Raw genomic sequence first — 21,221 nt, 5'->3', positions numbered from 1 at the left:
CATTCCACAATGGCTGACGTTGAAGCTGCCAAGCGCGCTGCCGCCCAAACTGCCGTCGCAAACCACTACCCCAAGGATGCTCGGTGGGTCGGTATTGGTAGCGGAACGACGATCGTCTACGTCGTCGAGGCTATCAAGGCCCTCGGTGTCGACACCAGTGCCACCCGCTACGTGCCGACGGGCTACCAGTCCCGTCAGCTGATTCTTACCGCCGGCTTGACGGCCGTCGAGTTCGATGCTATCCCCGCCGGCACCGTGCTGGATGTCGCCTTTGATGGCGCGGACGAGGTCGACGAGGAGCTGAACTGCATTAAGGGTGGCGGTGCCTGCCTGTTCCAGGAGAAGTTGGTTGCCATGCAAGCCAAGGAGTTCATTTGCGTTGCTGGTAAGTCTTGATGCAATGTTTTTTTTTTCCCTGGTGCTTTTTTTTGGGGCCGGCCTTTTTGCATGTGATACAGGCTGATGATTTTTTTTTTTTACCTTCTTCAATTAGACTCGCGCAAGCTCCAGCCTCGTCTGCTTACCAACTGGAAATACATTCCTATTGAGGTCGCCCCCATTGCTGCTTACCGGGTTCTTAACAAGCTTAAGGAACTTGGCAGTGTTGACCCGGTCATCCGTACCAACGTCGATGCGAAGGAGGGTCCCCGCAAGACGGATCAGGACTTCTTCCTTATCGATGCTCCTTTCCCCGTTATGCTCACCCAGGCGGATATTGTCGCTGGCAAGGTCTCCGGCAAGGATGGTGTTTGGGAGGTTAACGAGCTGTCGAAGAAGATCAAGGAGATCGGCGGAGTTCTTGATGTCGGTATCTTCTCTGGTCTGACCGGCCCCCAGGCTACCGCTGCCGGTGGTGTTGGTGGTCAGCGCCCCGTCGCAGCCTACTTCGGTATGCCCGATGGCTCCGTCTCTGTGCGCACCGCCTCTGCGTAAGAGAGAATGGTGATATTTGTTTGATTTTCGGATTTGGTTTACGTATATAGCCCGATGATACCAAGATGCTTCATAGAGAGGAGATCTAGAAATGAAGAGATGTTCATATGTTTTGATTCTGGTTCAATTGGCTCGTTAGATTCGGTGGTATCAAAAAAGACTGTTCTACTACCTATGTTCCCTTTGGCTGTCGATCCCAAGAGCAACTCAATACATTACCCATGATATATAATCTGGGGAATGTCTCCTACCTGGTTAAAAATCCAGGTATCAATCTATACTACATAGCATGGATTTGCTTATTTCGCACCTTTGCCCTTTGCCTCTGTCTCGCCCAACTCGCGCACGAAGATCTTGACCACTCCTTCTGGGATATCGTCCTTGCCATCTTCGAAACCGGGGCTCACTGCAATAGCCAAGTATTTACCACTGCCGCTGAAATCAACAGCAGAGACACTAGATGGGTATTTCTGATATTGACGAATGCGGCGCTTGGAAATTCCATCCCACAGAGCGACTACACCGTCACCGCCTCCAGATGCAAATGAGCCATGGACCGGATGGAATGCGAGCGCATTGACTGGATACACGACGTCGACTCCATCTTCCGATGTCTGGCGATGGCACTTGAACGCATATTTGCGCGCCTGTGACTCGGGCGAGGGATCGAACCACTCAACAGCAACACGACCCTCGATACTGGAGGAAGCATACCCAGTATCTCCGGGCATGCAGGCGACACAACGTGTCATGAACTTGAGACTGCTTTCGCGCTGTTGCCAAGGCTCGATCTCTACCCGGTTACCGTTGGTTGTGGTGCTGTCAGCCTGTGCAGTGAGGAGGGCCAGGGCCTTCAGGTCGTAGATGTGTAGGGCACGCGATGCCATGGCGACAACCAACTTGGTAGCTGTGAGGGAGATAGAGAAGGGTTTCGAGGGGAGGGGGATGATTGCCGGTAGGGATGCGGTGGCAGTGCCGGTGTCTGTACGGGAAACATGGAGTGTGGAGTCCCATGAGCCTGAAATAATAATTTTGTGTTCGGGGCTGTAGACGACGTTGCGCACACCAGCTTCGTGGCTGCTGATGACAGTTTGCTCAGAGGTGTTCAAGTCAATCCTGAGGAAGTTAGTAAAAAAATCCTAGCTTCAGTGTGATCTGGAAGCTCATAAAGAGCTCCATTCAAAGACTGCTTACTTGCGCACATCCCAATCCAAGCCAGCGGTATAAATCTCGTTCTCATTCTCGCCGAAGCAAACATCCAGGACGGGAGCACGGTGCTCAAACCTTTGTAGGAGCTTGCCTTCACCGACCACGCCATTTTCGTCCCGCAGGTCATAGAGATAGACGAACTTGTCCCATGACGATACGACGATCCGTGTCGACTCGGGCTCGGGGGAGAACTTCAAAGCAGAGATAGCATCAGTTGGTGGCGAGGCCACAGTGAATTGATCTATAAGAATTCAGTCAGCCATTCAATAGTTTATAATGAAGCTCTGGGTGGCTTACTGGACGCCATTTTGAATTGTTGCAGAGTGAAAGTTAATGAAAGCCAGACCGCGTCCTAGCTGCAGCTTTACAACGCAGTTGCTTTTCTGCCATTTCAGACCGCCCCGATCCCCCGCGCTTTTTGATAAGAAAAAAGATCCCGATCTACTAGCTATCACGTCAAATTCATCTCTTGCACAACTTGATCTTGATTCTTTCAGCCTCCAGAATACCAGAATGCCGTTTGCCCAGCTGGTAATTGGACCTCCCGGAGCTGGGAAGTCCACCTACTGCAATGGCATGCACCAATTTCTAGGCGCTATCGGCCGGAAATGCTCGATTGTCAATCTTGACCCCGCCAATGACAAGACCTCATACCCGTGCGCGCTGGACGTGCGCGATCTTGTGACCCTAGAAGAGATTATGGAAGAGGATCATCTTGGCCCGAATGGAGCTACCCTATATGCGCTTGAGGAACTGGAAGAAAACTACTCTTGGTTAGAGGGTGGACTGAAAGAACTCGGAGGTTAGTGTCATCCCGCATTATGTTTTTCTTAATCCGATTGACTGACAGTGCGTTTCTTCAGAGGATTATGTTCTATTCGACTGCCCTGGCCAGGTTGAACTCTTCACACACCATGCGTCCCTACGAAACATCATCTTCCAGATCCAAAAGCTAGGCTACCGAGTTCGTATTCCTCCCAAGGTTGAAGAAAGATCACCTCACTAATCTAGTTATACAAAACAGTTAATAGTCATCCATCTGGTCGATTCGTATACCTTAACTCTTCCTTCAATGTATATCTCCGCCCTTCTCCTCTCCTTACGCGCCATGCTCCAACTCGACCTCCCCCATCTCAATGTCCTCACCAAAATCGACAATCTCTCCAACTACAATGAACTCCCATTCAACTTGGACTACTACACCGAAGTCCAAGATCTCTCATATCTACTCCCTCACCTAGAAGCCGAAAACTCCCGTCTCACAAACAGCAAATTCAGCGCGCTGAATGAAGCCATCATCACGCTCGTGGAAGAATTCGGGCTCGTCAGCTTCGAGACGCTGGCCGTCGAGGATAAGAAGAGCATGATGAATCTTCTACGAGCCATCGATCGCGCGTCAGGATACGCATTTGGTCCTGCGGAGGGTGCAAACGACTCTGTATGGCAGGTCGCTATCCGAGAGGGCATGGGCGTCACAGATGTGAGAGACGTGCAAGAGCGTTGGCTCGATAGGAAGGACGAGCATGATGAGCTGGAGAGGGAGAATTTGAAAGAGGAGGCTAGAATGCGTGACGAGGCACACAAAGCTGTCAACAGTGATCCGAATGAAATGGATGAGGATGAGGACGTCACAAATTGGAACGGTCCCATGCCCGACAGCGGCGTGAAAGTACGCCGGAAGGCGTGATTTATGAACATAATCAATTCTTATGAGCGGCTAAAAATATCCAATGTATAATATCGCATATATGGCATGGTGTGGCCACCAAGTAGGGGGTATCATTTAATCGTACAGACAAGCTCCAACCATCAAGGTACAGAGCTAGCCTCCGGAGACAGTAGTAGTATAGAGGGGATGGAAGGCAAGTCCTCAATCGTCCTCATCATCCATCTCATCATCACTCGCATCAACAACACCCTGCATAATCAAATCCTTCTCCGCGAGCCCAGCACCCGAAACAAGATCCCCCAATACACCTCGCTCTTCGACCCCTCGGATACGAACAATCTCCCTTCTTGCCCGCCGAATAGCCTCCTCCTCGGCCTTCTTCATTGTTCCCGACACCCTCAAAACCCGGAATACACATCCTCGTTCCCGACCCCCATTCGGCCGCTTCTGGGCCGCATCGCCGCCTGGCGCGGGGACATGCGACATGTATGTAAGGGCGGACCAGACAAGACGGAAAGATGCGCGGGGGCAGCGTAGGATGGCGGTTGAGGTTGCGGGGGAGAGATATTTAACTGAGTGACATAGTGTTAGTCTGTGCGACGACGCGATTGAGAGATAAAATTGGAGAAGAGGAACGATTCAAAGCTTCAAATATTCTTTCTATTCGTCTTTGCAGGTCTTTTTTACACCCGAAGTGAACGATAGAAGGCAGCATGAGTTTGAAATATGCAGGCAAAATGTACCTACCATTAATACCTCCCGCAGTGGCGCCACCTAGTTTTCCCACTCCGTAATCTCCATATAGGTCGCTGACTTCCTCGCGGATCATTTTAGCAAGGAGGCCTGGTGTCAGCGCGTCGGAGGTGGGCGAGTGGATGGCTAGTTGTGCGGCGGTGGATGTGTTATTGGAATTGGATTTGGTGGAGGGCCATGATGCAGGGTCTGGGTAGAGGATATCTATGAGCAGATAACGGTTCTTGAGGCGGACCATTTTGTGTATTTCTTTGAGGAGAATAGTGTGGTGAAATTGGATTTGGAGAGGTTGAAATTGAGAGCATGAAAAAGAGGTGGGTGCGATAAGATAAGGATTTCCTTCAGCATGAAGCCAGTACCGCCCGCGGCCCAAGTAGCTACTATGAGAATAGCAAAGCCTGACTCACTCCTGACGGCGTATAGAGATTTCGGAATTACTTTACGTTTGAACAGATACATTTTATCTACTTGGGAATCAAAATAATAAAGATAGTATACCTCAATGGCTTGCTTATATTCATCATGCAAGGGCATTCATTAGATCCCCGGAGGTCTAGTCATCTAAACAAATTAAATCAAGAATCCGTAGTCGGGCATGGGTGCCGAGTGCTTAATGACGTGCCTTTTTTTAGTTATTTCATATTTGGCATCGCCTGTAAAGCCCGGTTAATACCCTTAGAAAAGGCTGTGCAGACACAAAAACTGCTTCAGACAAAAATAAAACAAATGGATCAACCATCCAAACTCCACCATCCTCCAATCAGAGGATGGACTGTATGCCACTAGCGGACGGCGCTGCAAATCATGAACAAAATCACAGGTTGACCTCGACACGGCCCTCGGCACCACCCTTCTGGAGAGTGGGCAGGAGGTAGGTGATGTCGTCCCAGGGGTGACGGTAAAGACCGGTGCGCAGGCGCTTCTGATCGAGGTAGTGGGCAATCAGACCAATGCTGCGACCCAGGACGAAAAGACCGTTGAGGACACCCATGCGGATGTAGTCCTCGGACTCCTCGGGAGTGAAGGCACCGCAGTTGCGGAGCAAGTCAATGAAGCAGACAGCAACACAACCGTCAACGTTGAGGATCAGGTTGTCCTTCTTGGAGGTGGTGACAGTCTCAACAGCAATGGCGTAGTCGAGCAGCTTGGTGCTGGGGAAGTGCTTCTTGGCGAACTCCTTAACAAGCTCGACACGCAGATCGGGGTTGTTGCGGGACTTGACCTTGTGGCCGATACCGGGGATGAGCTTGTTGGCCTTGCGGGAAGAGTCAACGAAGTCACGGGGGCTGAGACCCTTGTCGAAGGCCTTGGTGAACTCCTCAGCGGCACCGTCGAGGGCACCACCGAAGCGGGAACCAATGGTCAGCAGACCGGAAACGAGGGCACTGATCAGATCCTTGCCGGCACGGGTTGTGATAATGGTGTTCATGGCACCGGAAACGGCGGGACCGTGATCGGCAGTAAGCATGAGAACCATCTCCAAGAACTTGCTGGCGTAGGTGGGCAGACGGCGGCGGAACCACAGAAGAGACATGACACCACCAATACCAATGTCCTCACGGAAGACGTCAGAGATGGGCATACCGGCGTACAGAAGCTCCTGGCCACGGTCGTCGGAGATGGTGGAAATGAAGGCAGCGGGCTTACGGACAAGACCCAACTCCTGAGCCCAGGAGTAGTCAATGGGGATCTTGGGGACAACGGGCTCGGGGGCGGGAACAATGTTACCCTTGCTCAACTCGGCGTCGTAGACAGCCTTAAGGGCCTCGGGCAGGTCCTCGAAGGTCTCGGGAACGACGATACCAGCCTCACGCATGGCCTGGTTCTTGTAGACAGCAGTCTCGAGCTGGGAGTTGGCGGAGGCACCGGCGTGACCGAACTGAACTTCGGTCTTGAACATGCTGGCGCAAGTACCAATGGCCCATGCGACAATGGGCTTGGTGATGACACCGGCCTTGACGGCCTCAATGACACGGTACTCTTCAACACCACCAACCTCACCGAGCAAGACGAGGATCTTGCACTCGGGCTCGGCCTGGTAACGGAGCAAGTGATCAATGAAAGTGGTACCGGGGTAACGGTCACCACCAATGGCGACACCCTCGTAGACACCGTCGGTGTTCTGGGAGATAATGTTGTTCAACTCGTTGGACATACCGCCGGACTTGGAGACGTAACCGACGGAACCCTTGCGGTAGAGCTTGGAGGCGACAATATTGTCCATCATACCACCAGTGTTACCGATCTTGAAAGCACCAGGCTTAATACCACCGACAGTGGCGGGACCGATAATGGTGATACCCTTCTCCTGGGCAGCAACCAGGATCTCACGAGCACGCTGTTGAGGAAATTTTTTGTCAGATCTTGAGCTTGCAATTGCGATTATAATGGGGCAATGGGGAAATGGGAAATGAACTTACACGCTCGGGGACACCCTCAGCAATAATGGCAATGGAACGAATCTGGGGGAACTGCATCAACTCCATGGTAGACTGGTAGACGGAGCGGGAAGAGGCGAAGTTGACAACGGTGTCGACATCGGGGTGCTTGGCGAAAGCCTTCTCAGTGTCCTGGTAGACGGGGAGGAGGGTCTCGCTGGTACCCCAGTACATCTTGCTGACGAATTGACCACCGAAGGTGTAGATGATACCGGCAACGGAGGGGGTAGTACGCTTGCAGATGAAGTCAAAGTCGAGCATGCCCTGCACGGCTCGGGGTTGCATGCCACTATTGCCAGTTAATTCTTCATGTTCACCCTTTTCAATTGACCGGGGTCGAGGCCCTCTAGAGAGACCTCGCGTGCGGACTTACTATACGAAGCATCGTGTCTTGTTGTGGAATAGAGCGTGGTTTTGGGGAGAGAGAACACGGCTGGGAGGGGCGAAGCGGGTGATGTTGTCGTTGGCAGACTGGTTGCCGTTACCGGCAGGGGAAGTAGTAGAGGGCATGATGAATCTGTAATGAGGTTTCGAGTGTTAAAAGGGTTTCGTTTATGTAGTAATGGTGGTGATGATGGTGATAAGAGGGGCAAGTTGCAAGGCCATTTGCTGTATGGGAAGGTAAAAGAGAAGGAGAGGAGTGCCAATGATGGAAGTCGAGAAACATACCTATTTGTGCAAAACACCCGCTATGTTGTTTTGGGGAAGAAGAAAGATTGGGGGGAAAGAAGATCAAGAAGAAAGGAGTTGCCAGAATGTGAAGAAAAAAAGCGCGGGGCCGAGTACTCGCAGATACGGTGTACAGCTCCTCCCAGCGTACGCTAGAGCTCAACAGTTCCCCAAAGTACCGGGTACCACCGATACTTGTGGGATCCACTTTGAAGATCCATTCTGTTAGCGTGGTGTTTCCCGTACACCGTATTATTACCACTGTACAAAACATTGAAAAAAAAGCAAAATCCACTGTACGTCGGACATCGTACATCGCATCTATCGTATGTGATTCTCTATAGATAGAAATATGGCCCCGTGACGGTTATTAGAAGAAGAAATATACACCATCTATCATATACGAGGGAAATTTATTAATAAAATGCAAGGTGAATCCCAATGTATCCAATTCCGTCTATTCTTAAGTTGTTTGGGGCCCCAATGTCCCCGGCCAACCCCGATACAGTACTGGGGGCTACTGGGTAGATCAGATTCTGGGGTCAAAAAAAAACCCAACAGTTTAAAATCAAGACTTTAATCAACTCCGGAGTTTTACCCAAGGGGGGGGGGATTTACATTAACAAGAAATGAGCGGTGTCGAAAACAAGTATATAGTGGAAAAAGGTACATGAGATACTTGTTTAAAGCCATACAAACCCCCATAATCAAGCCGGATCAGTCTTTGTACTCCCCTGTAATGTGACCCCATTAAAAGAAACCAAAAGTACAGTCAAAAGTACTGGGTACCTGTAACTTGTGGGTAACTGGACTGTAATCCCAACAGGGCAAACCCCCACCTTCCGCAACTTGCACTCTTTTTTTCAAAGTCTCAACATACAGTGGATCACCCCTCAATTGTACGCTGTAATATCCAGCACAATCTTTTTTCTCGTCCTACGCCGTATTATCCAGTCTTGCTTCTTTTTTTCCCCTAGCTTCGGCCTTAGTCTTCCCAAAAAGTTATCCCTCTTCTACTTTCCCTTCTTTTTTTTCCTTCTCATCTTCGATCAATTCTCATACACACACACACATACAATCATGTCCGCCAAGTCTATCCTCGAGGCCGATGGTAAGGCCATCCTCAACTACCACCTCACCCGCGCCCCCGTCATCAAGCCTACTCCTCTCCCTGCTTCCTCGACACACAACCCTCCCGCCCGCCTGGCCTCCCTCCACTTCCCTGATGACAAGACCGTCAAGGATGTCCTCGACCAGGCCGAGGTCGCCTACCCTTGGTTGTTGGTTGCTGGCTCCAAGTTCGTTGCTAAGCCCGATCAATTGATCAAGCGCCGTGGCAAGAGCGGTCTCCTCGCCCTTAACAAGACTTGGGCTGAGGCTCGTGAGTGGATTGAGGCTCGTGCCACCAAGGAGGTCCAGGTTGAGACCGTCACCGGTGTTCTGCGTCAATTCCTCGTTGAGCCTTTCGTCCCCCACCCCCAGGAGACTGAGTACTACATTAACATCAACTCCGTTCGTGAGGTAAGCTTGAATTCGGACAGCTATTGGAACATGAACGAAGGGAAAGGGAAGAGAAGCTAATTTTCAAACTATAGGGTGACTGGATCCTCTTCACCCACGAGGGTGGTGTCGATGTCGGTGATGTCGATGCTAAGGCCGAGAAGCTGCTTATCCCCGTCAACCTGAAGAACTACCCCTCCAACGAGGAGATTGCCTCCACCCTGCTGAGCAAGGTGCCCCAGGGTGTCCACAACGTCCTCGTGGACTTCATCTCCCGTCTGTACGCCGTCTACGTCGACTGCCAGTTCACCTACCTCGAGATCAACCCTCTCGTTGTCATCCCCAACGCCGATGCTACCTCCGCCGACGTTCACTTCCTGGATCTGGCTGCCAAGATCGACCAGACTGCTGAGTTCGAGTGCGGTACCAAGTGGGCCGTTGCCCGCAGCCCCGCCGCCCTGGGCATGCCCATTCTCGCCTCTTCCGACGGCAAGGTCAACATCGACGCTGGTCCGCCGATGGAGTTCCCCGCCCCCTTCGGTCGTGAGTTGACCAAGGAGGAGAAGTTCATTTCCGACATGGACGCCAAGACTGGTGCCTCCCTCAAGCTGACTGTCCTGAACGCCACTGGTCGTGTCTGGACCCTGGTTGCTGGTGGTGGTGCTTCCGTCGTCTACGCTGATGCCATTGCCTCCGCTGGCTTCGTTTCCGAGCTCGCCAACTACGGAGAGTACTCCGGTGCCCCCACTGAGAACCAGACCTTCCAGTACGCTCGTACCGTCCTGGACCTCATGCTCCGTGCTCCCCAGCACCCCGAGGGTAAGGTTCTCTTCATCGGAGGTGGTATTGCCAACTTCACCAACGTTGCCAGCACTTTCAAGGGTGTCATCCGTGCCATCCGTGATGTCGCCCCTGTTCTCGTTGAGCACAAGGTCCAGATCTGGGTCCGCCGTGCCGGTCCTAACTACCAGGAGGGTCTCAAGAACATCAAGGCCGCCGGTATTGAGTTGGGTCTTGACATGCACGTGTTCGGCCCTGAGATGCACGTCAGTGGTATCGTGCCCCTGGCTCTCCAGGGCAAGAAGACCGACATCAAGGAATTCGGCGTATAAATGTGATTCTTGCTTTTGGAAAAATTTGGGTCCCTCTTGTTTGTTGTTTCTTGCAGCGTTGCACCTCCCCCTCCGTTGCATGGGTTTGAGTGTGTGTGGAATAATGCATGGCATGATATGAAATATGCGGGATAATGCCGCCCCGCGGGCTGGGCTGTGCCATGCAGTCCCCCCGGCGTCTGTTCCTGGTTTGCTGGTCGAGGGTTTGGCGTTTCCCCCTTGCCCGGACGAAAAGACCGCGTGCTTTGGTGCCGACGTACATGATTAGATTTCCTTTTATGTTCACCTTTCCCCGGGGGATTTAGATCCTGATGTCCCATCGGATAATATATCAGTGATGATACGAAGACCTTCTGCATATCCAATAAATTTAATTAAGTAGACTGTATCGTACATATAACCATTTGCGCAAGCCATGCCATGCCCTGGTGGTTGCCGCCTCCTGGCCCGGGTCGCTTATAATCATTGGGTTCGCTCAAGAGATGAGCTGAGGTCGCATCAATGGATGGCCAGGTGTGGTCAAGATTCGAGGTTGTCATTCTTCTTTGAGCCCATTGAAGGTAGGTATGTACCAAGGTATATCCCAAGGAGCGGCCAGATCCTCGCCAGCGAAGGCTCTGTATCTCATCTATCCGAACATTGAATGGTTCTGATGCTCATGCTTCTTTGCCCTGGCGAGGTTACTGTAGTCGAGGGCGAGGCAGTCGGTGCTGGTTTCAAACTTCATCTGCCGTCATGGCTCAAGTACTTGCTACCTACTAAGTACATTCTCAAAATATGGGACCTTATTCTCGCAGTCAAGAACCTTGGAATGGCTTTGTGTTTGCTCATCCATGCTTCCCCCATTTCAACCGATTTCATTTTGGTGGTATGATTCATGGCGAACAGAAGATTTAAAGGCCGGGTCAAAATTCAGCCGTGGAGAGTTCTCGTGAGAAATAAAAAAGGGGAGACAAGGAGTCAAAAAGTTGAAGAGAATATTTGAATATGTGGTCGCTGGCGTAATACGGTATAAAATACACCAGACCAAAATTACAGATCTATAAAACCAGGTACAGGTATTCCGTATAGCACCATACGACTCCACCAGAGCTTTCCCCGGATTGACAGGGGTCAAATCGATCTGGCTGATCTAGATCGCCAGGAACGGCTCATCGAGCTAAGTCAGGGTCCATGATGGAGGGGAAGCATCATTTGTGGCTTCTGGGGAGTTGGCCCGAGGTGGGCGGCTAGGGTTCCGCTACTCCGAGATTAGATCCCGGACGAGCGGGAGGCTGGGAAGATGTACTGTGCAATAGGGCAGATAGGAGCAGTGGCTAACCGTTTACGGATAGCTAAGAGCTTCATGGTACAAATACTGTGAGATCTTATAGTGATATGAAATCTTTCTGTGCTCTTTTGAAGACTTCCATAGCATTTTGGTGTTTCTCTACATCTAGTTGAAGGTACCGTATTTACCGGGCGGCTATGTTGACACTACCCGCGGGCGGGCCGCGGGTACATACTAAGTAGTTCGCGCCTAGTATAAAGAATAAAGGATTGCTGCCGACTTTGAGCGTTCAATTATGAAATAATGCTAGTAGGCATGAAAACATAGTCCCGTAAAGCTCCTCAATCAAGATTTGTGGACATGCGTCTACATACTCGGGAAATTCTGTATACCTGCATGTGTATAAAACGCGAGGAACGATGGTATCCATTCATAGGAGTGAGTAATGAATAATATTATAAGATGATTTTGAATCGTCAGACCAGATCAAAAGCCTTCCACTTTGTAAAACTCCAAACTTCCGACACATTAGCAGATAGCACACATTCTTAACTCCCAAATCTGGCCATGATAGCATCAGCGGATGGTAGCTGAGAAAAAGCCGTCGGCGGCCGATTGTTCTGTGGGAGGCGGGTACGGTGCTGCGGATTAGTTGTCGTATTCTGGACTAGAAGGAAGGTCAGCCAATTTCATAGCCTTCCCCTCACATGCACAATATGAACATACGATTTTGCAAGTTCAATGTAGGCCGACCTGGAGGGGGCAACCCCGCGGACTTTGATGACTTCGTGCCAACTCGTCTGGAGCTTCCAGTACCACTTCGCTGGTATCGGTGCAACTGCTCAATTCCTCCAGGGCTAATAGGATATGAAGGTGTCTTTGGAGGGTTTGATGTGGTGTAAGTGGGAATTCGAGATGGCCCAGACCGGGGGAGTGGTGGCCCTGGGCCATTCCGCGAGGCAGTATTTAGAGTATGAGATACCGTCTCCGAAGCTGCAGTCTCCATACGAGATCGCATGGCGCGTGATTTGAGAATATTGTACAGATTCGTCATCTGTGTCAACTTCGTTGACTTTTCTCGGTAGAGATCGACGAGCTCTTGGTTTTTCTTTTGAAGTTGTTCTTGGGCACCTTGTAGATCTTGAAATGAAATTATCAAATTTATGATCCTAATCTGGAGGAGGAGAATTTGAGGTACCTGAAATCTTGCTGTGGAGATTTGAGATCTCAGAGTTGGCGTTGAGAACGATCTTATCCATCTGCATATTGAGACTTGTATACTTTTCGGTGAGGCTCTTCCCTAGGAATTCTTGATAAAATCTTGAGTCTGCAATCAGTCATTACATCGATGAATGGGTTTAAAGGATCAGAGCCATGTGTAGAAGGTAGACTTACATCTCTTGTGTGCTTTGATATGCCCAGAATCCCAGCGCACGGCCAGCACACTCCATGACAGTATTGGGGTCCAAGCCACTTAACACACTGGTCTTGTAGTCTTCAGTAGGGTTCAGAATTGTAGAAACAGCGTCATCGGGGTTAGAAAGGACCGTTGAACAAGCAGGGCAGCGACGGTCATCTGCTGTGGGGTGTGAAAGTCCAAGTCCATCGGCGCATCCTACACAGAATATGTGTCTAGAGCTGTCAGTTTGCCAACAACCCGCCACACCCAATACACCTTTGAAACTCACGAGCAAGTTGTGACCACTGCTCTCTCTTTTAATTGTTCACGACATTTGAGAGAATTGCATCGTAGGTGGAAATCCATGGTGTGGCTAAGTTTGGGATGGTGGGATGACAAAGAGAGAATGGAAGTGGGTGGTGGTCAGTCAGTGAGGACTCGCCTCCAGAAATGGATTCATCGTATCTTAGTAGTTGATCTAGTTTTGAGCCACGCAGCGCCTGGATATATTCAATAATAACAAATCAATAGCCCCAAATTGCTTTTTCAGAAAAACAGCATGCTAAAAGAAGAATGTGTTTCCCTGTGCATCACGCCGTGTTGAATTCATCTTTTCTTCAAATTCCTTGCCGGGCTCATACTCGTTCCACAAACTTGCTGGGTAAATGTGTTTGTTCTTTTCATACCAACGACGGTCTACTACTTTAGTTTCCGCCGAATCCTTGTCAGCGCCCTCCAATGGATGTTCATTGGGGTGATACAAGGGTCCTTCATTTGTACGCTCTGGAGGGGGCTTGTTTGTGTAGTCGAATAGCAAACCCCCTGCCTTGGAGAAACTTGGTGTTTGGTTGGAGATAAAGTGGTAGAACTCGTAATGCTAAAACCCAGGTCAGCTTGAATGATCGGCAAGAATGATGGTGCACTTAACACTCACATGAGGCACAATAATATTTCCCTTAACAAGCATCAAGTCATCAACACTGATACGTGCCCATTCTCGACGAGTATTCTTCCGTGCTTTGGCAGCTCCATTGACACCACCAACTCCCAACTCCGCACCGACCTTGCGACACCGATCTAAAAACAGCCATATCGGATCTCCTTTTTTGACTTTGACCGACCCGCCAGGTATGCTTGTGCCGTCAAAAAACACAAAGGGGACCAGAATCTCTGTATTCTTGACAGCTTCTTGCATGACCAAGAACTCCTTGCGAAGTATATCGCGAGCCTGCGCCTGGCCTTCTAGAGAAGCCTTAGTCAAAGCTTTCGGAGGAGGTGGCGCATTCGGATTAGCCTTCATGCGAACAGATGCTGAAGTTGCGCCCTCCTCTATCGGTGTTTTTGAGCCAGATCGGGATATACTGGAATCGCGTGGTGTAGCCGCAGACTCCTCGCCTGCATCGTCCTCATCATCGCCAAATGAGAGCTTGCTCTTTGCAAGAGGCTTTTTCTTTTTCTTCTTTGGAGGTCCGTCGCTTCGAGGTGTGGACGACCTATACAATCATGGAGTAGATTAGTTGAGGTCCCTATGGAGACAGTCGCGGGGAGATAGGGCCTTTGAGCTTACCCGTCAGTCACTTCGCCTGCAGATGGAGTTGCGGATCCTGAATTACCAGATGCCAGTCGCCCAAGGGACTTATCATGCGCTTCGCGCTCTTTCTGCTCAAGGACCTCGGCCCGTCGCTTGCGAAAATCGGATAAATGCACGAGTCCGACAGTTTGCGACTTTAGCATGTCCTCCGCAGAGGCAGTTTGGCCCGTAAAGGACCGTGGGGTAGAGTTTCCACTCTCTTGGTCTGTCATTATGCGTATTGGGTTGCTTCCCACAGCTGGAAGATAGTTGCTGGGAGTAGTTGGCCTAAATGAAAACGTTGGATATCTAACTCACTGACGTCGGGGGCATGCACGTGACTATTTTTCACAGGTAGTACTGTTACTTTTGGCCAACAAATGCATCACAAAGAATTGATGCGATTGAAATCGGAGAATTTGGAGTAAGTCTCTTGTCACCGCTCGTATTTTCAATCTTGATCAAACCTTGGAAATCGTCATCTACACTGGATCTATTGAAAAGCCATAATATTTTATGTAGGACCTTACTCATCAGGTATTAGATAACTAGCATAACTAGTTAACTAGTAGTTATCTATGATGCTCTCTAACGCCTGTTAATGCACCACGTACCTATTATTTCACTAAGAAAATCAATAAGCTCTTTTTCAATAGTTATAAAGACCCTTTGATTTTTTTTATTACAATCCCAGTTACCTTTCACCAAACTTTGTACAGTTTGTTGGGAGGAACTCGGAGCTACATCCAAGTGCAAACAGTCCAAACTCACATTTACCTGCGGAGGAAGATCGCCAATCAGTCGCGACATCTTTTCTACAACAAAATCCCTGGGATTGCAAGCCACTCACCATGGAAGACGAAGAGGATGATTTCTATGATCCCGCCGATATGGTGGCACCGGCCCACGTATCGAACAATGCCCGGGACACAGCTCCAGGGCAACAGCTAGATGACATGGAGGACGACGAGGATGTAGACGTCGACTCCGATGAGGTTCGATACCAACTGTTGTTCGCGTTTGCACCTCTGACTTTACTAATGAAGTTTAGGATGATTTCAATATCATTACAGAGGCACCTGCCGACGCCCCGCCTGCAGAACTGTAAGCAATTGGTCATTCACGCGCGAAAGCCATATTTAGCTAACCTTTGAAGCTCACATCCACGACATGCAAGCTTACGACAAGAGTCCCAACGACCCCCTTCCGCAGACCAGTCAACTGTATCTCAATCTGCTACCCCGTCCGGAACTCCTCGTCTCGATGCTCCAACTTTACTACCTGGAACTGGCAGCGCTGCTCCCCCGAAGCCTACTACCTTGCCGCAAAATCAGAAACCCGGCTCCTCCTACCCTGCCATCCATACCTCCAATATTGACGTGAATGGCAACCCCATGCACCCTTCCACTGGAAAGACTATTATGGCAACAGACATGGACACAGACTTTCCGGCCGATGACAAGCCCTGGCGGCGGCCAGGCTCTGATGTCTCCGACTTTTTCAACTACGGCTTCGACGAATTTACATGGGTCAGCTATTGTCTGAAGCAGCAGGAGACACGCAAAGATGTCGGCGACCAAAAGCGACAGATGGATGATATGTCTTCATTCCTGGGTATGGGAATGCCCCCGATGCCTGGTGCACCAACCCCTGGCCCCGGCCCCGGCCCCGGACCTGCTGCCAGCGGCCCGCCACCCATGGCTGGTATGCCTGGCATGCCTGATATGTCTCCGGATATTATGCAGCAGATGTTGGCTGGCATGATGGCACAGGGAATGGACCCGTCCAACATGGATCCAATGACCTTCATGCAGAACGCGCAGGCGATGATGGGTGGTGGCCAGCCTGGCGGTGGTCAGCAAGGTCAACAGAACTTTGGAGGCTCAGGCCAAAACCAATCTTTTGGTCAGCCTTCTCAGGGTCAGATGGGATATGGAGGCTACGACCAGCGTGGCAATTATGGAGGCCGTGGCCGTGGACGAAGATGGTAGTTTCGAATTTAGCTTTAGTACTCCATATATGACCAGTTTGGGTTCGCCCTCCGGATGATGGGCAGGATTTTATGGCGTTTTATGCGAATGGACCAATGATATCCAATTTACAACGGTTTTTGTTCTGTAATAATTTCATAGCGCGAAGGTCCGGTTCGGAAGAACGGAAGGGTATGTCGAGGTAAGGATGGTTGTGGGGGTTTCTATCTAGCAGACCTGCTCGTTACCTATGAAACAATTGAGCAATAAATGCAGATTTTGGTCTAATCCGAATCATATTAGTTTTCATAGGATTTGAGAGGCTCTTTAATCTTATTATTTAATTGGTCCGATCAAGTGGTTAGATTCGGGTTCTCCAATGTTCCTCGGGACTAAAGCTGTGGTCTTGGCATTCTGGAAATTTCTCGCGGCGAAAGTCCAGATCTTCCTCCCCCGGACACTTCCTCTTCCTCTCTCCATCCCACGAATATCACCCCTTGACTTCAAGACCTCTCTCTCCATCACAATGGTATGTATTACGTGTCATACTAGCAAGAAAACCCCTCTATAACTATTTCCAAGCTTCTTGGCAAGCTGGAATGGCGTCGGAGCCTACCCGCGTTTTTTTCCTTTCCCCAGACTCGAACCGAATCAACACCCCCTCTCTACCTTGCACATAGTTTACTAATTTCAATCCCAATAGTCTGTCATCCGCAACATCAAGAGCCTTGCTCCCCTCCTGGACCGCGTCCTCATCCAGCGCATCAAGCCCGAGACCAAGACCGCCTCCGGTATCTTCCTCCCTGAGAGCAGTGTCAAGGAGCAGAACGAGGCCAAGGTTGTCGCTGTTGGCCCCGGTGCCTTTGATAAGGATGGCAAGCGTCTCCCCATGGGTGTTGCCTCCGGCGACAAGGTCCTGATCCCTATGGTAAGTTCCCGCCACATTCCCCTGGCCGGCCTCTTCCGCGCATCATGTCGCATCGCATTGCCGATGCGTTCTACCTATCATATACTTTGAGGCATTGTCTGTTGTTTTGATACTAATCTGAATTCTTCTATAGTTCGGTGGTAGCCCCATCAAGGTCGGCGAGGAGGAGTACACCCTGTTCCGTGACTCCGAGTATGTCTACACACCTCATCCCCCCACTTCATTCACAATGAAATTCCCTTTCAGAGTAGACTGTTACTGACATGAAATGCAGGATCCTTGCCAAGATCAACGAGTAAGCGGTTCAATAAGCCATTTCAACTCTGGTCTCTCGCCTCCTCCTTATCTGAATGTCTTTCTCGACTCTCGAGCTCTGAATTCTCGTAGAGGGAGACATTCGGTTTGTACCATATCGAAGCGAAGTCACGAGCTTGACCACTCTCAACGATCTCAAGAACAAATCCTACAAAAATAATAAACTATATTTCCGGGGTTCCGGATGCACGTCCGTTGGGTCAGGCTTTGTCCCGTGGTCTCTGCTTTGGCCTCGTTCACCTTTGCATACTGAGTTTTTGAAGCGCTGGATTGGCCTTGGGTCTTGCATGTCTTTGTCCAATGTATTTTTAAAACCAATCGCAACTTGTCGCGTCTGTGCCTGTGCTAAGGCAGGCAATTGGTAATTTGATGATAATCTCCTCTCTTGTTCCCAACACCTCTGGTTTTCCAACATTGGAATTGTGTAGACTCCAACTACGCAGAAACAAGTAAACATTCAATGTACCTGTCTTGGTACCCTGTGTCAACTGGTATATATCTCAAGCACCAGTTGACATGTGCAAGCACTTCAGTGGATATGTCCGGGGAATGTTCAAATGCACATTGAGCTCAAATGCTGGAAGAGGCTGCCCAGGGAATGTTAATTCCCGAGACTGGAAACACTTGAGAAGTCAAGGTAGGGGCCCTATAACTAGTTAGTTACATACATAGGGGCAACCAATCTTCCAGATGTCGTTTAGTCACCCACCAGTACATGGAGAATTTTCAATGTTAGTACCGTTGGATATAAATTACCAAAGCCATCAGACATCTGGAAGGTTATTCTGGCGGTTTTGGTGCCCGTCAGTGCCTGGCTCCTGGAGATTAGGCGCCGCGGCTTTCCACCCGGAATGAACGTGTGAGCTATACTCATCTGAGTGAGCGAGGACAAATCGATTCTTAAGGAGCTGAAAGAGTATGGGCTCTAGAATAAGCAGGGGCTGCAGCCACGGTAAATAGATAAATGGACTACTGAGCGAAATAGGCAAGGTTGGTTATCAATAATATTAAATGTTTGTGGTTTCGCTAATCATGCAAGAGAAAACGCTAGAATATTTGAAAATGAATGATGGGGCATCAATGCGGCACTTCTCCAGTCCCGCACCTAGTCATTGTAGTTTGACTGTCGTGCCCCGTTCTTGTTGACTGCGGGTAGACCATGCAAAGCGTTGATCTCATCCTCCTGTGATATGCCCGAGTCCTTCAGAACCGGGCGTTCGGCCTGGGCAGCGACGCGGATAGCGTGACGACGATGAGGTGTGAATCCGTATGTAGCAGAGTGGTTCTGGAACATTAAATTAGCTTCAATTGCATGGTTTCATGGTCGGAGAAGAGACATACCGTTGTCCTGTTGTCCCAGATGGCAACATCACCCTCGTTCCACTGGAAGCGAGCGTGTGCCTCTTGTGTCGTCGCAACGACATCAGTGAGGTACCGGATAATGGCATCGCTTTCACCCTTTGGAATACCAACGATGGCGGTGACGAAGCCGGGATTGAAGAACAGACTGTTCCAGCCTGTGACGGGGTTTGTGCGGATAAGAGGGTGTTCGGTGGTGACTGGGTCTCGACGAACTGGACGACCAAGAGCCCGTGAGTCGTTGGCTTGCATATCAGCCGAGTGGAGGGCAGTCAAGCCTTTGAGATAAGTCTGCATATGAGAGGACAGGACATCATAGGCGGCATATTGTGACGACCAGAGGGTGTCGCCACCGCCTCCGCTTGGGGGGCCGGTGAGCACCTTCAACATGGTGTATGATGGCGGTTGAACTTCGTATGTAACCTATTATTCGTTGTTAGCTTCAGACCCGGTATTTCCGTTCTTAAACTACCCGGTACATACATCTGAATGCCACAAGAAGCTTGGGCTGAATAAGGCACGGTTGTCCGGGGAGTTGTCAGCCGTGTACACGACGTGGACATCTTCAAGGCCTCCCTTGCGGGGAACGGAAGTAGTAGAATGCTGTTACTAGATTAGCATTCGTGCTTTGTGGTCACTAGAAGAAGAACACCAACCTTGTGCAGCCTTCCAAAGTGCTTTCCAAGGTTCCGTTGCGCATCAACATTCAGGTTCTTCTGATCACGGAAGAAAACAACTCCTCGGTATGCTACCAGACGAGCCAGGTCGTCCTTCTGAGCATCTGTCAAATTGGCCAAGTCGACTCCGTGAATCTCAGTTCCAATCTTGGGGTTGTAGTCGAATACATTGGAGGCATCTTGGAGGAGGTTACGGAACTTGGGATCTCCAGAAATTCCCCGGTCTTGGTGCTCGATTTCCTCTAATGGTTTCCAATGAATGTTGGGGAAAGAGGGTAGAAGATCATCGTAGTCGTAGCTGGTATATTCTTTCACGAGTGTCCGTCCAGGGACATAGCCGAACTTGTTACCGGCCGCAACTCCCTTGAGGGGAACAATGATGGGTGCCGGAGATGAGGCAACGATGGGCTCTTCCAGAGAGGGTGCCATTTCGAGTGTTGGTAATCTCAATGGTGGATTAAATATGCAAATGCGGTATGGAAGATATTGTAGGTTGTATGTTGTATGAAGTGCAACGTGTGAAGAATTGAAGATAGTATCCTTGGGTTGAAGTGGGACTGAAGTATGAATTGGAAAAGTCTATCTCTCCTGGAACAGAAGCCTTATATAGGTATAGGATTGAACGAGACACAGAGCTCCTGTGGATCCAGAACAACAGTGAGTCAACCCCGGATAAGCTGAAGAGAATCTGATGCAATTGCGTGCCGGGGTCCACGGAGATCGCGCCATCGACATACGTGATCACCCAAGCCAAGCTCAGGACAGATGGGAATCCCGTGGTTCAGCCAATCACGACAGCAAGTGGATGTGCTTCTTCCTTCAAACTGTGATTTCCCCGGAATTTAGGTGGTGGGACCCCTATGTTAGGGGGCGGCGGATCACGCCATCTTGGTGACGTTGATGGCAACATTAGCCCATTTCCACCGAATAATCATGACTATAGAGATAAACCCCTTGTCCAGGGGGAAACGGATCATTTCACCGCTGTTTCGAAATGTGAGAGATAAACCGGCATGCGTACGCAAGTCAGGGCCATATTCGCGGTGCGTATGTTTGTGGGGGTTGATCGTTGATCGCGGGAAGAAAAGTGGAGGTTAAAATTAGCAGTAAGCAACGTTCGTGGCGCTAAGCGGCAATCACGCAAGAGTGGCGGAGTCTGGCGTGTAATCGCATCCAAGTTGATCCAACCCCATGTCAATGGATTTATCAGAGTGGATGCTGACAATGGTTCTCGATTTTTCTATTGAGGAACCGGACCGGATTTTGACAAGGTCTTGTGGCGTGTTTGAGAGGGTTTCGCATTATCAATCATTGCACAGCTTCGTAAGCCAAGTTTAATTTTTGTCTCCGAAGCTCCTGAAGGAGTGATCTCCTTCCACTAACTAGTACGATAGAGTACTGATGTGTCTCGAACCGAATTAAGGGAGTGCTGATTCATTAATTCCTCATC

General features: G+C 50.0%; 11 protein-coding genes across 11 annotated transcripts; 5 read left to right on the top strand and 6 right to left on the bottom strand.

Annotated features, from left to right (window-relative positions):
* Positions 1 to 9: 9 nt before the first annotated feature.
* On the top strand, positions 10 to 933 carry N7466_008729 (ribose-5-phosphate isomerase RKI1; the record flags this gene model as incomplete). Its single annotated transcript, XM_057168118.1, has 2 exons — positions 10 to 385; positions 494 to 933. 2 exons carry the CDS (start codon positions 10 to 12, stop codon positions 931 to 933), a joined length of 816 nt encoding a protein of 271 aa, XP_057018749.1.
* A 299-nt stretch (positions 934 to 1,232) lies between these two features.
* Positions 1,233 to 2,449, bottom strand: N7466_008728 (WD40 repeat domain-containing protein; the record flags this gene model as incomplete). The annotated part of the gene is made up of 3 exons (XM_057168117.1): positions 1,233 to 2,049; positions 2,128 to 2,383; positions 2,440 to 2,449. 3 exons carry the CDS (start codon positions 2,447 to 2,449, stop codon positions 1,233 to 1,235), a joined length of 1,083 nt encoding a protein of 360 aa, XP_057018748.1.
* Positions 2,450 to 2,655: 206 nt separating this feature from the next.
* Positions 2,656 to 3,829, top strand: N7466_008727 (GTPase GPN2; the record flags this gene model as incomplete). The annotated part of the gene is made up of 3 exons (XM_057168116.1): positions 2,656 to 2,944; positions 3,006 to 3,106; positions 3,167 to 3,829. The coding sequence occupies 3 exons, from the start codon at positions 2,656 to 2,658 to the stop codon at positions 3,827 to 3,829; spliced, it is 1,053 nt and encodes a 350-aa protein (XP_057018747.1).
* Positions 3,830 to 4,012: 183 nt separating this feature from the next.
* On the bottom strand, positions 4,013 to 4,802 carry N7466_008726 (Rpp14/Pop5 family protein; the record flags this gene model as incomplete). The annotated part of the gene is made up of 2 exons (XM_057168115.1): positions 4,013 to 4,383; positions 4,559 to 4,802. The coding sequence occupies 2 exons, from the start codon at positions 4,800 to 4,802 to the stop codon at positions 4,013 to 4,015; spliced, it is 615 nt and encodes a 204-aa protein (XP_057018746.1).
* A 576-nt stretch (positions 4,803 to 5,378) lies between these two features.
* N7466_008725 (uncharacterized protein) lies at positions 5,379 to 7,703 on the bottom strand (the record flags this gene model as incomplete). Its single annotated transcript, XM_057168114.1, has 4 exons — positions 7,672 to 7,703; positions 7,376 to 7,519; positions 6,985 to 7,291; positions 5,379 to 6,902 (listed from the first exon to the last, which is right to left on the bottom strand). Exons 2-4 carry the CDS (start codon positions 7,510 to 7,512, stop codon positions 5,379 to 5,381), a joined length of 1,968 nt encoding a protein of 655 aa, XP_057018745.1. The 5' UTR covers positions 7,513 to 7,519; positions 7,672 to 7,703.
* A 1,048-nt stretch (positions 7,704 to 8,751) lies between these two features.
* Positions 8,752 to 10,283, top strand: aclA (putative ATP citrate lyase subunit (Acl); the record flags this gene model as incomplete). The annotated part of the gene is made up of 2 exons (XM_057168113.1): positions 8,752 to 9,192; positions 9,267 to 10,283. 2 exons carry the CDS (start codon positions 8,752 to 8,754, stop codon positions 10,281 to 10,283), a joined length of 1,458 nt encoding a protein of 485 aa, XP_057018744.1.
* Positions 10,284 to 12,101: 1,818 nt separating this feature from the next.
* On the bottom strand, positions 12,102 to 13,318 carry N7466_008723 (uncharacterized protein; the record flags this gene model as incomplete). Its single annotated transcript, XM_057168112.1, has 5 exons — positions 12,102 to 12,220; positions 12,280 to 12,693; positions 12,752 to 12,873; positions 12,949 to 13,185; positions 13,242 to 13,318. 5 exons carry the CDS (start codon positions 13,316 to 13,318, stop codon positions 12,102 to 12,104), a joined length of 969 nt encoding a protein of 322 aa, XP_057018743.1.
* Positions 13,319 to 13,514: 196 nt separating this feature from the next.
* Positions 13,515 to 14,755, bottom strand: N7466_008722 (FAM50/XAP5 family protein; the record flags this gene model as incomplete). The annotated part of the gene is made up of 3 exons (XM_057168111.1): positions 13,515 to 13,829; positions 13,887 to 14,445; positions 14,520 to 14,755. The coding sequence occupies 3 exons, from the start codon at positions 14,753 to 14,755 to the stop codon at positions 13,515 to 13,517; spliced, it is 1,110 nt and encodes a 369-aa protein (XP_057018742.1).
* A 618-nt stretch (positions 14,756 to 15,373) lies between these two features.
* Positions 15,374 to 16,513, top strand: fip1 (cleavage polyadenylation factor subunit FIP1; the record flags this gene model as incomplete). Its single annotated transcript, XM_057168110.1, has 3 exons — positions 15,374 to 15,517; positions 15,574 to 15,626; positions 15,700 to 16,513. The coding sequence occupies 3 exons, from the start codon at positions 15,374 to 15,376 to the stop codon at positions 16,511 to 16,513; spliced, it is 1,011 nt and encodes a 336-aa protein (XP_057018741.1).
* A 505-nt stretch (positions 16,514 to 17,018) lies between these two features.
* On the top strand, positions 17,019 to 17,719 carry N7466_008720 (GroES family chaperonin; the record flags this gene model as incomplete). Its single annotated transcript, XM_057168109.1, has 4 exons — positions 17,019 to 17,021; positions 17,196 to 17,420; positions 17,554 to 17,612; positions 17,695 to 17,719. 4 exons carry the CDS (start codon positions 17,019 to 17,021, stop codon positions 17,717 to 17,719), a joined length of 312 nt encoding a protein of 103 aa, XP_057018740.1.
* Positions 17,720 to 18,840: 1,121 nt separating this feature from the next.
* On the bottom strand, positions 18,841 to 20,200 carry N7466_008719 (TauD/TfdA dioxygenase family protein; the record flags this gene model as incomplete). Its single annotated transcript, XM_057168108.1, has 4 exons — positions 18,841 to 19,020; positions 19,077 to 19,517; positions 19,578 to 19,697; positions 19,751 to 20,200. The coding sequence occupies 4 exons, from the start codon at positions 20,198 to 20,200 to the stop codon at positions 18,841 to 18,843; spliced, it is 1,191 nt and encodes a 396-aa protein (XP_057018739.1).
* Positions 20,201 to 21,221: the final 1,021 nt, after the last annotated feature.

The sequence above is a fragment of the Penicillium verhagenii genome (assembly GCF_028828195.1).
Source record: "Penicillium verhagenii strain IBT 33310 chromosome Unknown utg000008l_segment0_segment0, whole genome shotgun sequence".
NCBI classification, from domain to species: domain Eukaryota; kingdom Fungi; phylum Ascomycota; class Eurotiomycetes; order Eurotiales; family Aspergillaceae; genus Penicillium; species Penicillium verhagenii.
Note: the sequence above shows the minus strand (reverse complement) of the source record. Positions and strands in the feature narration are given on the sequence as shown.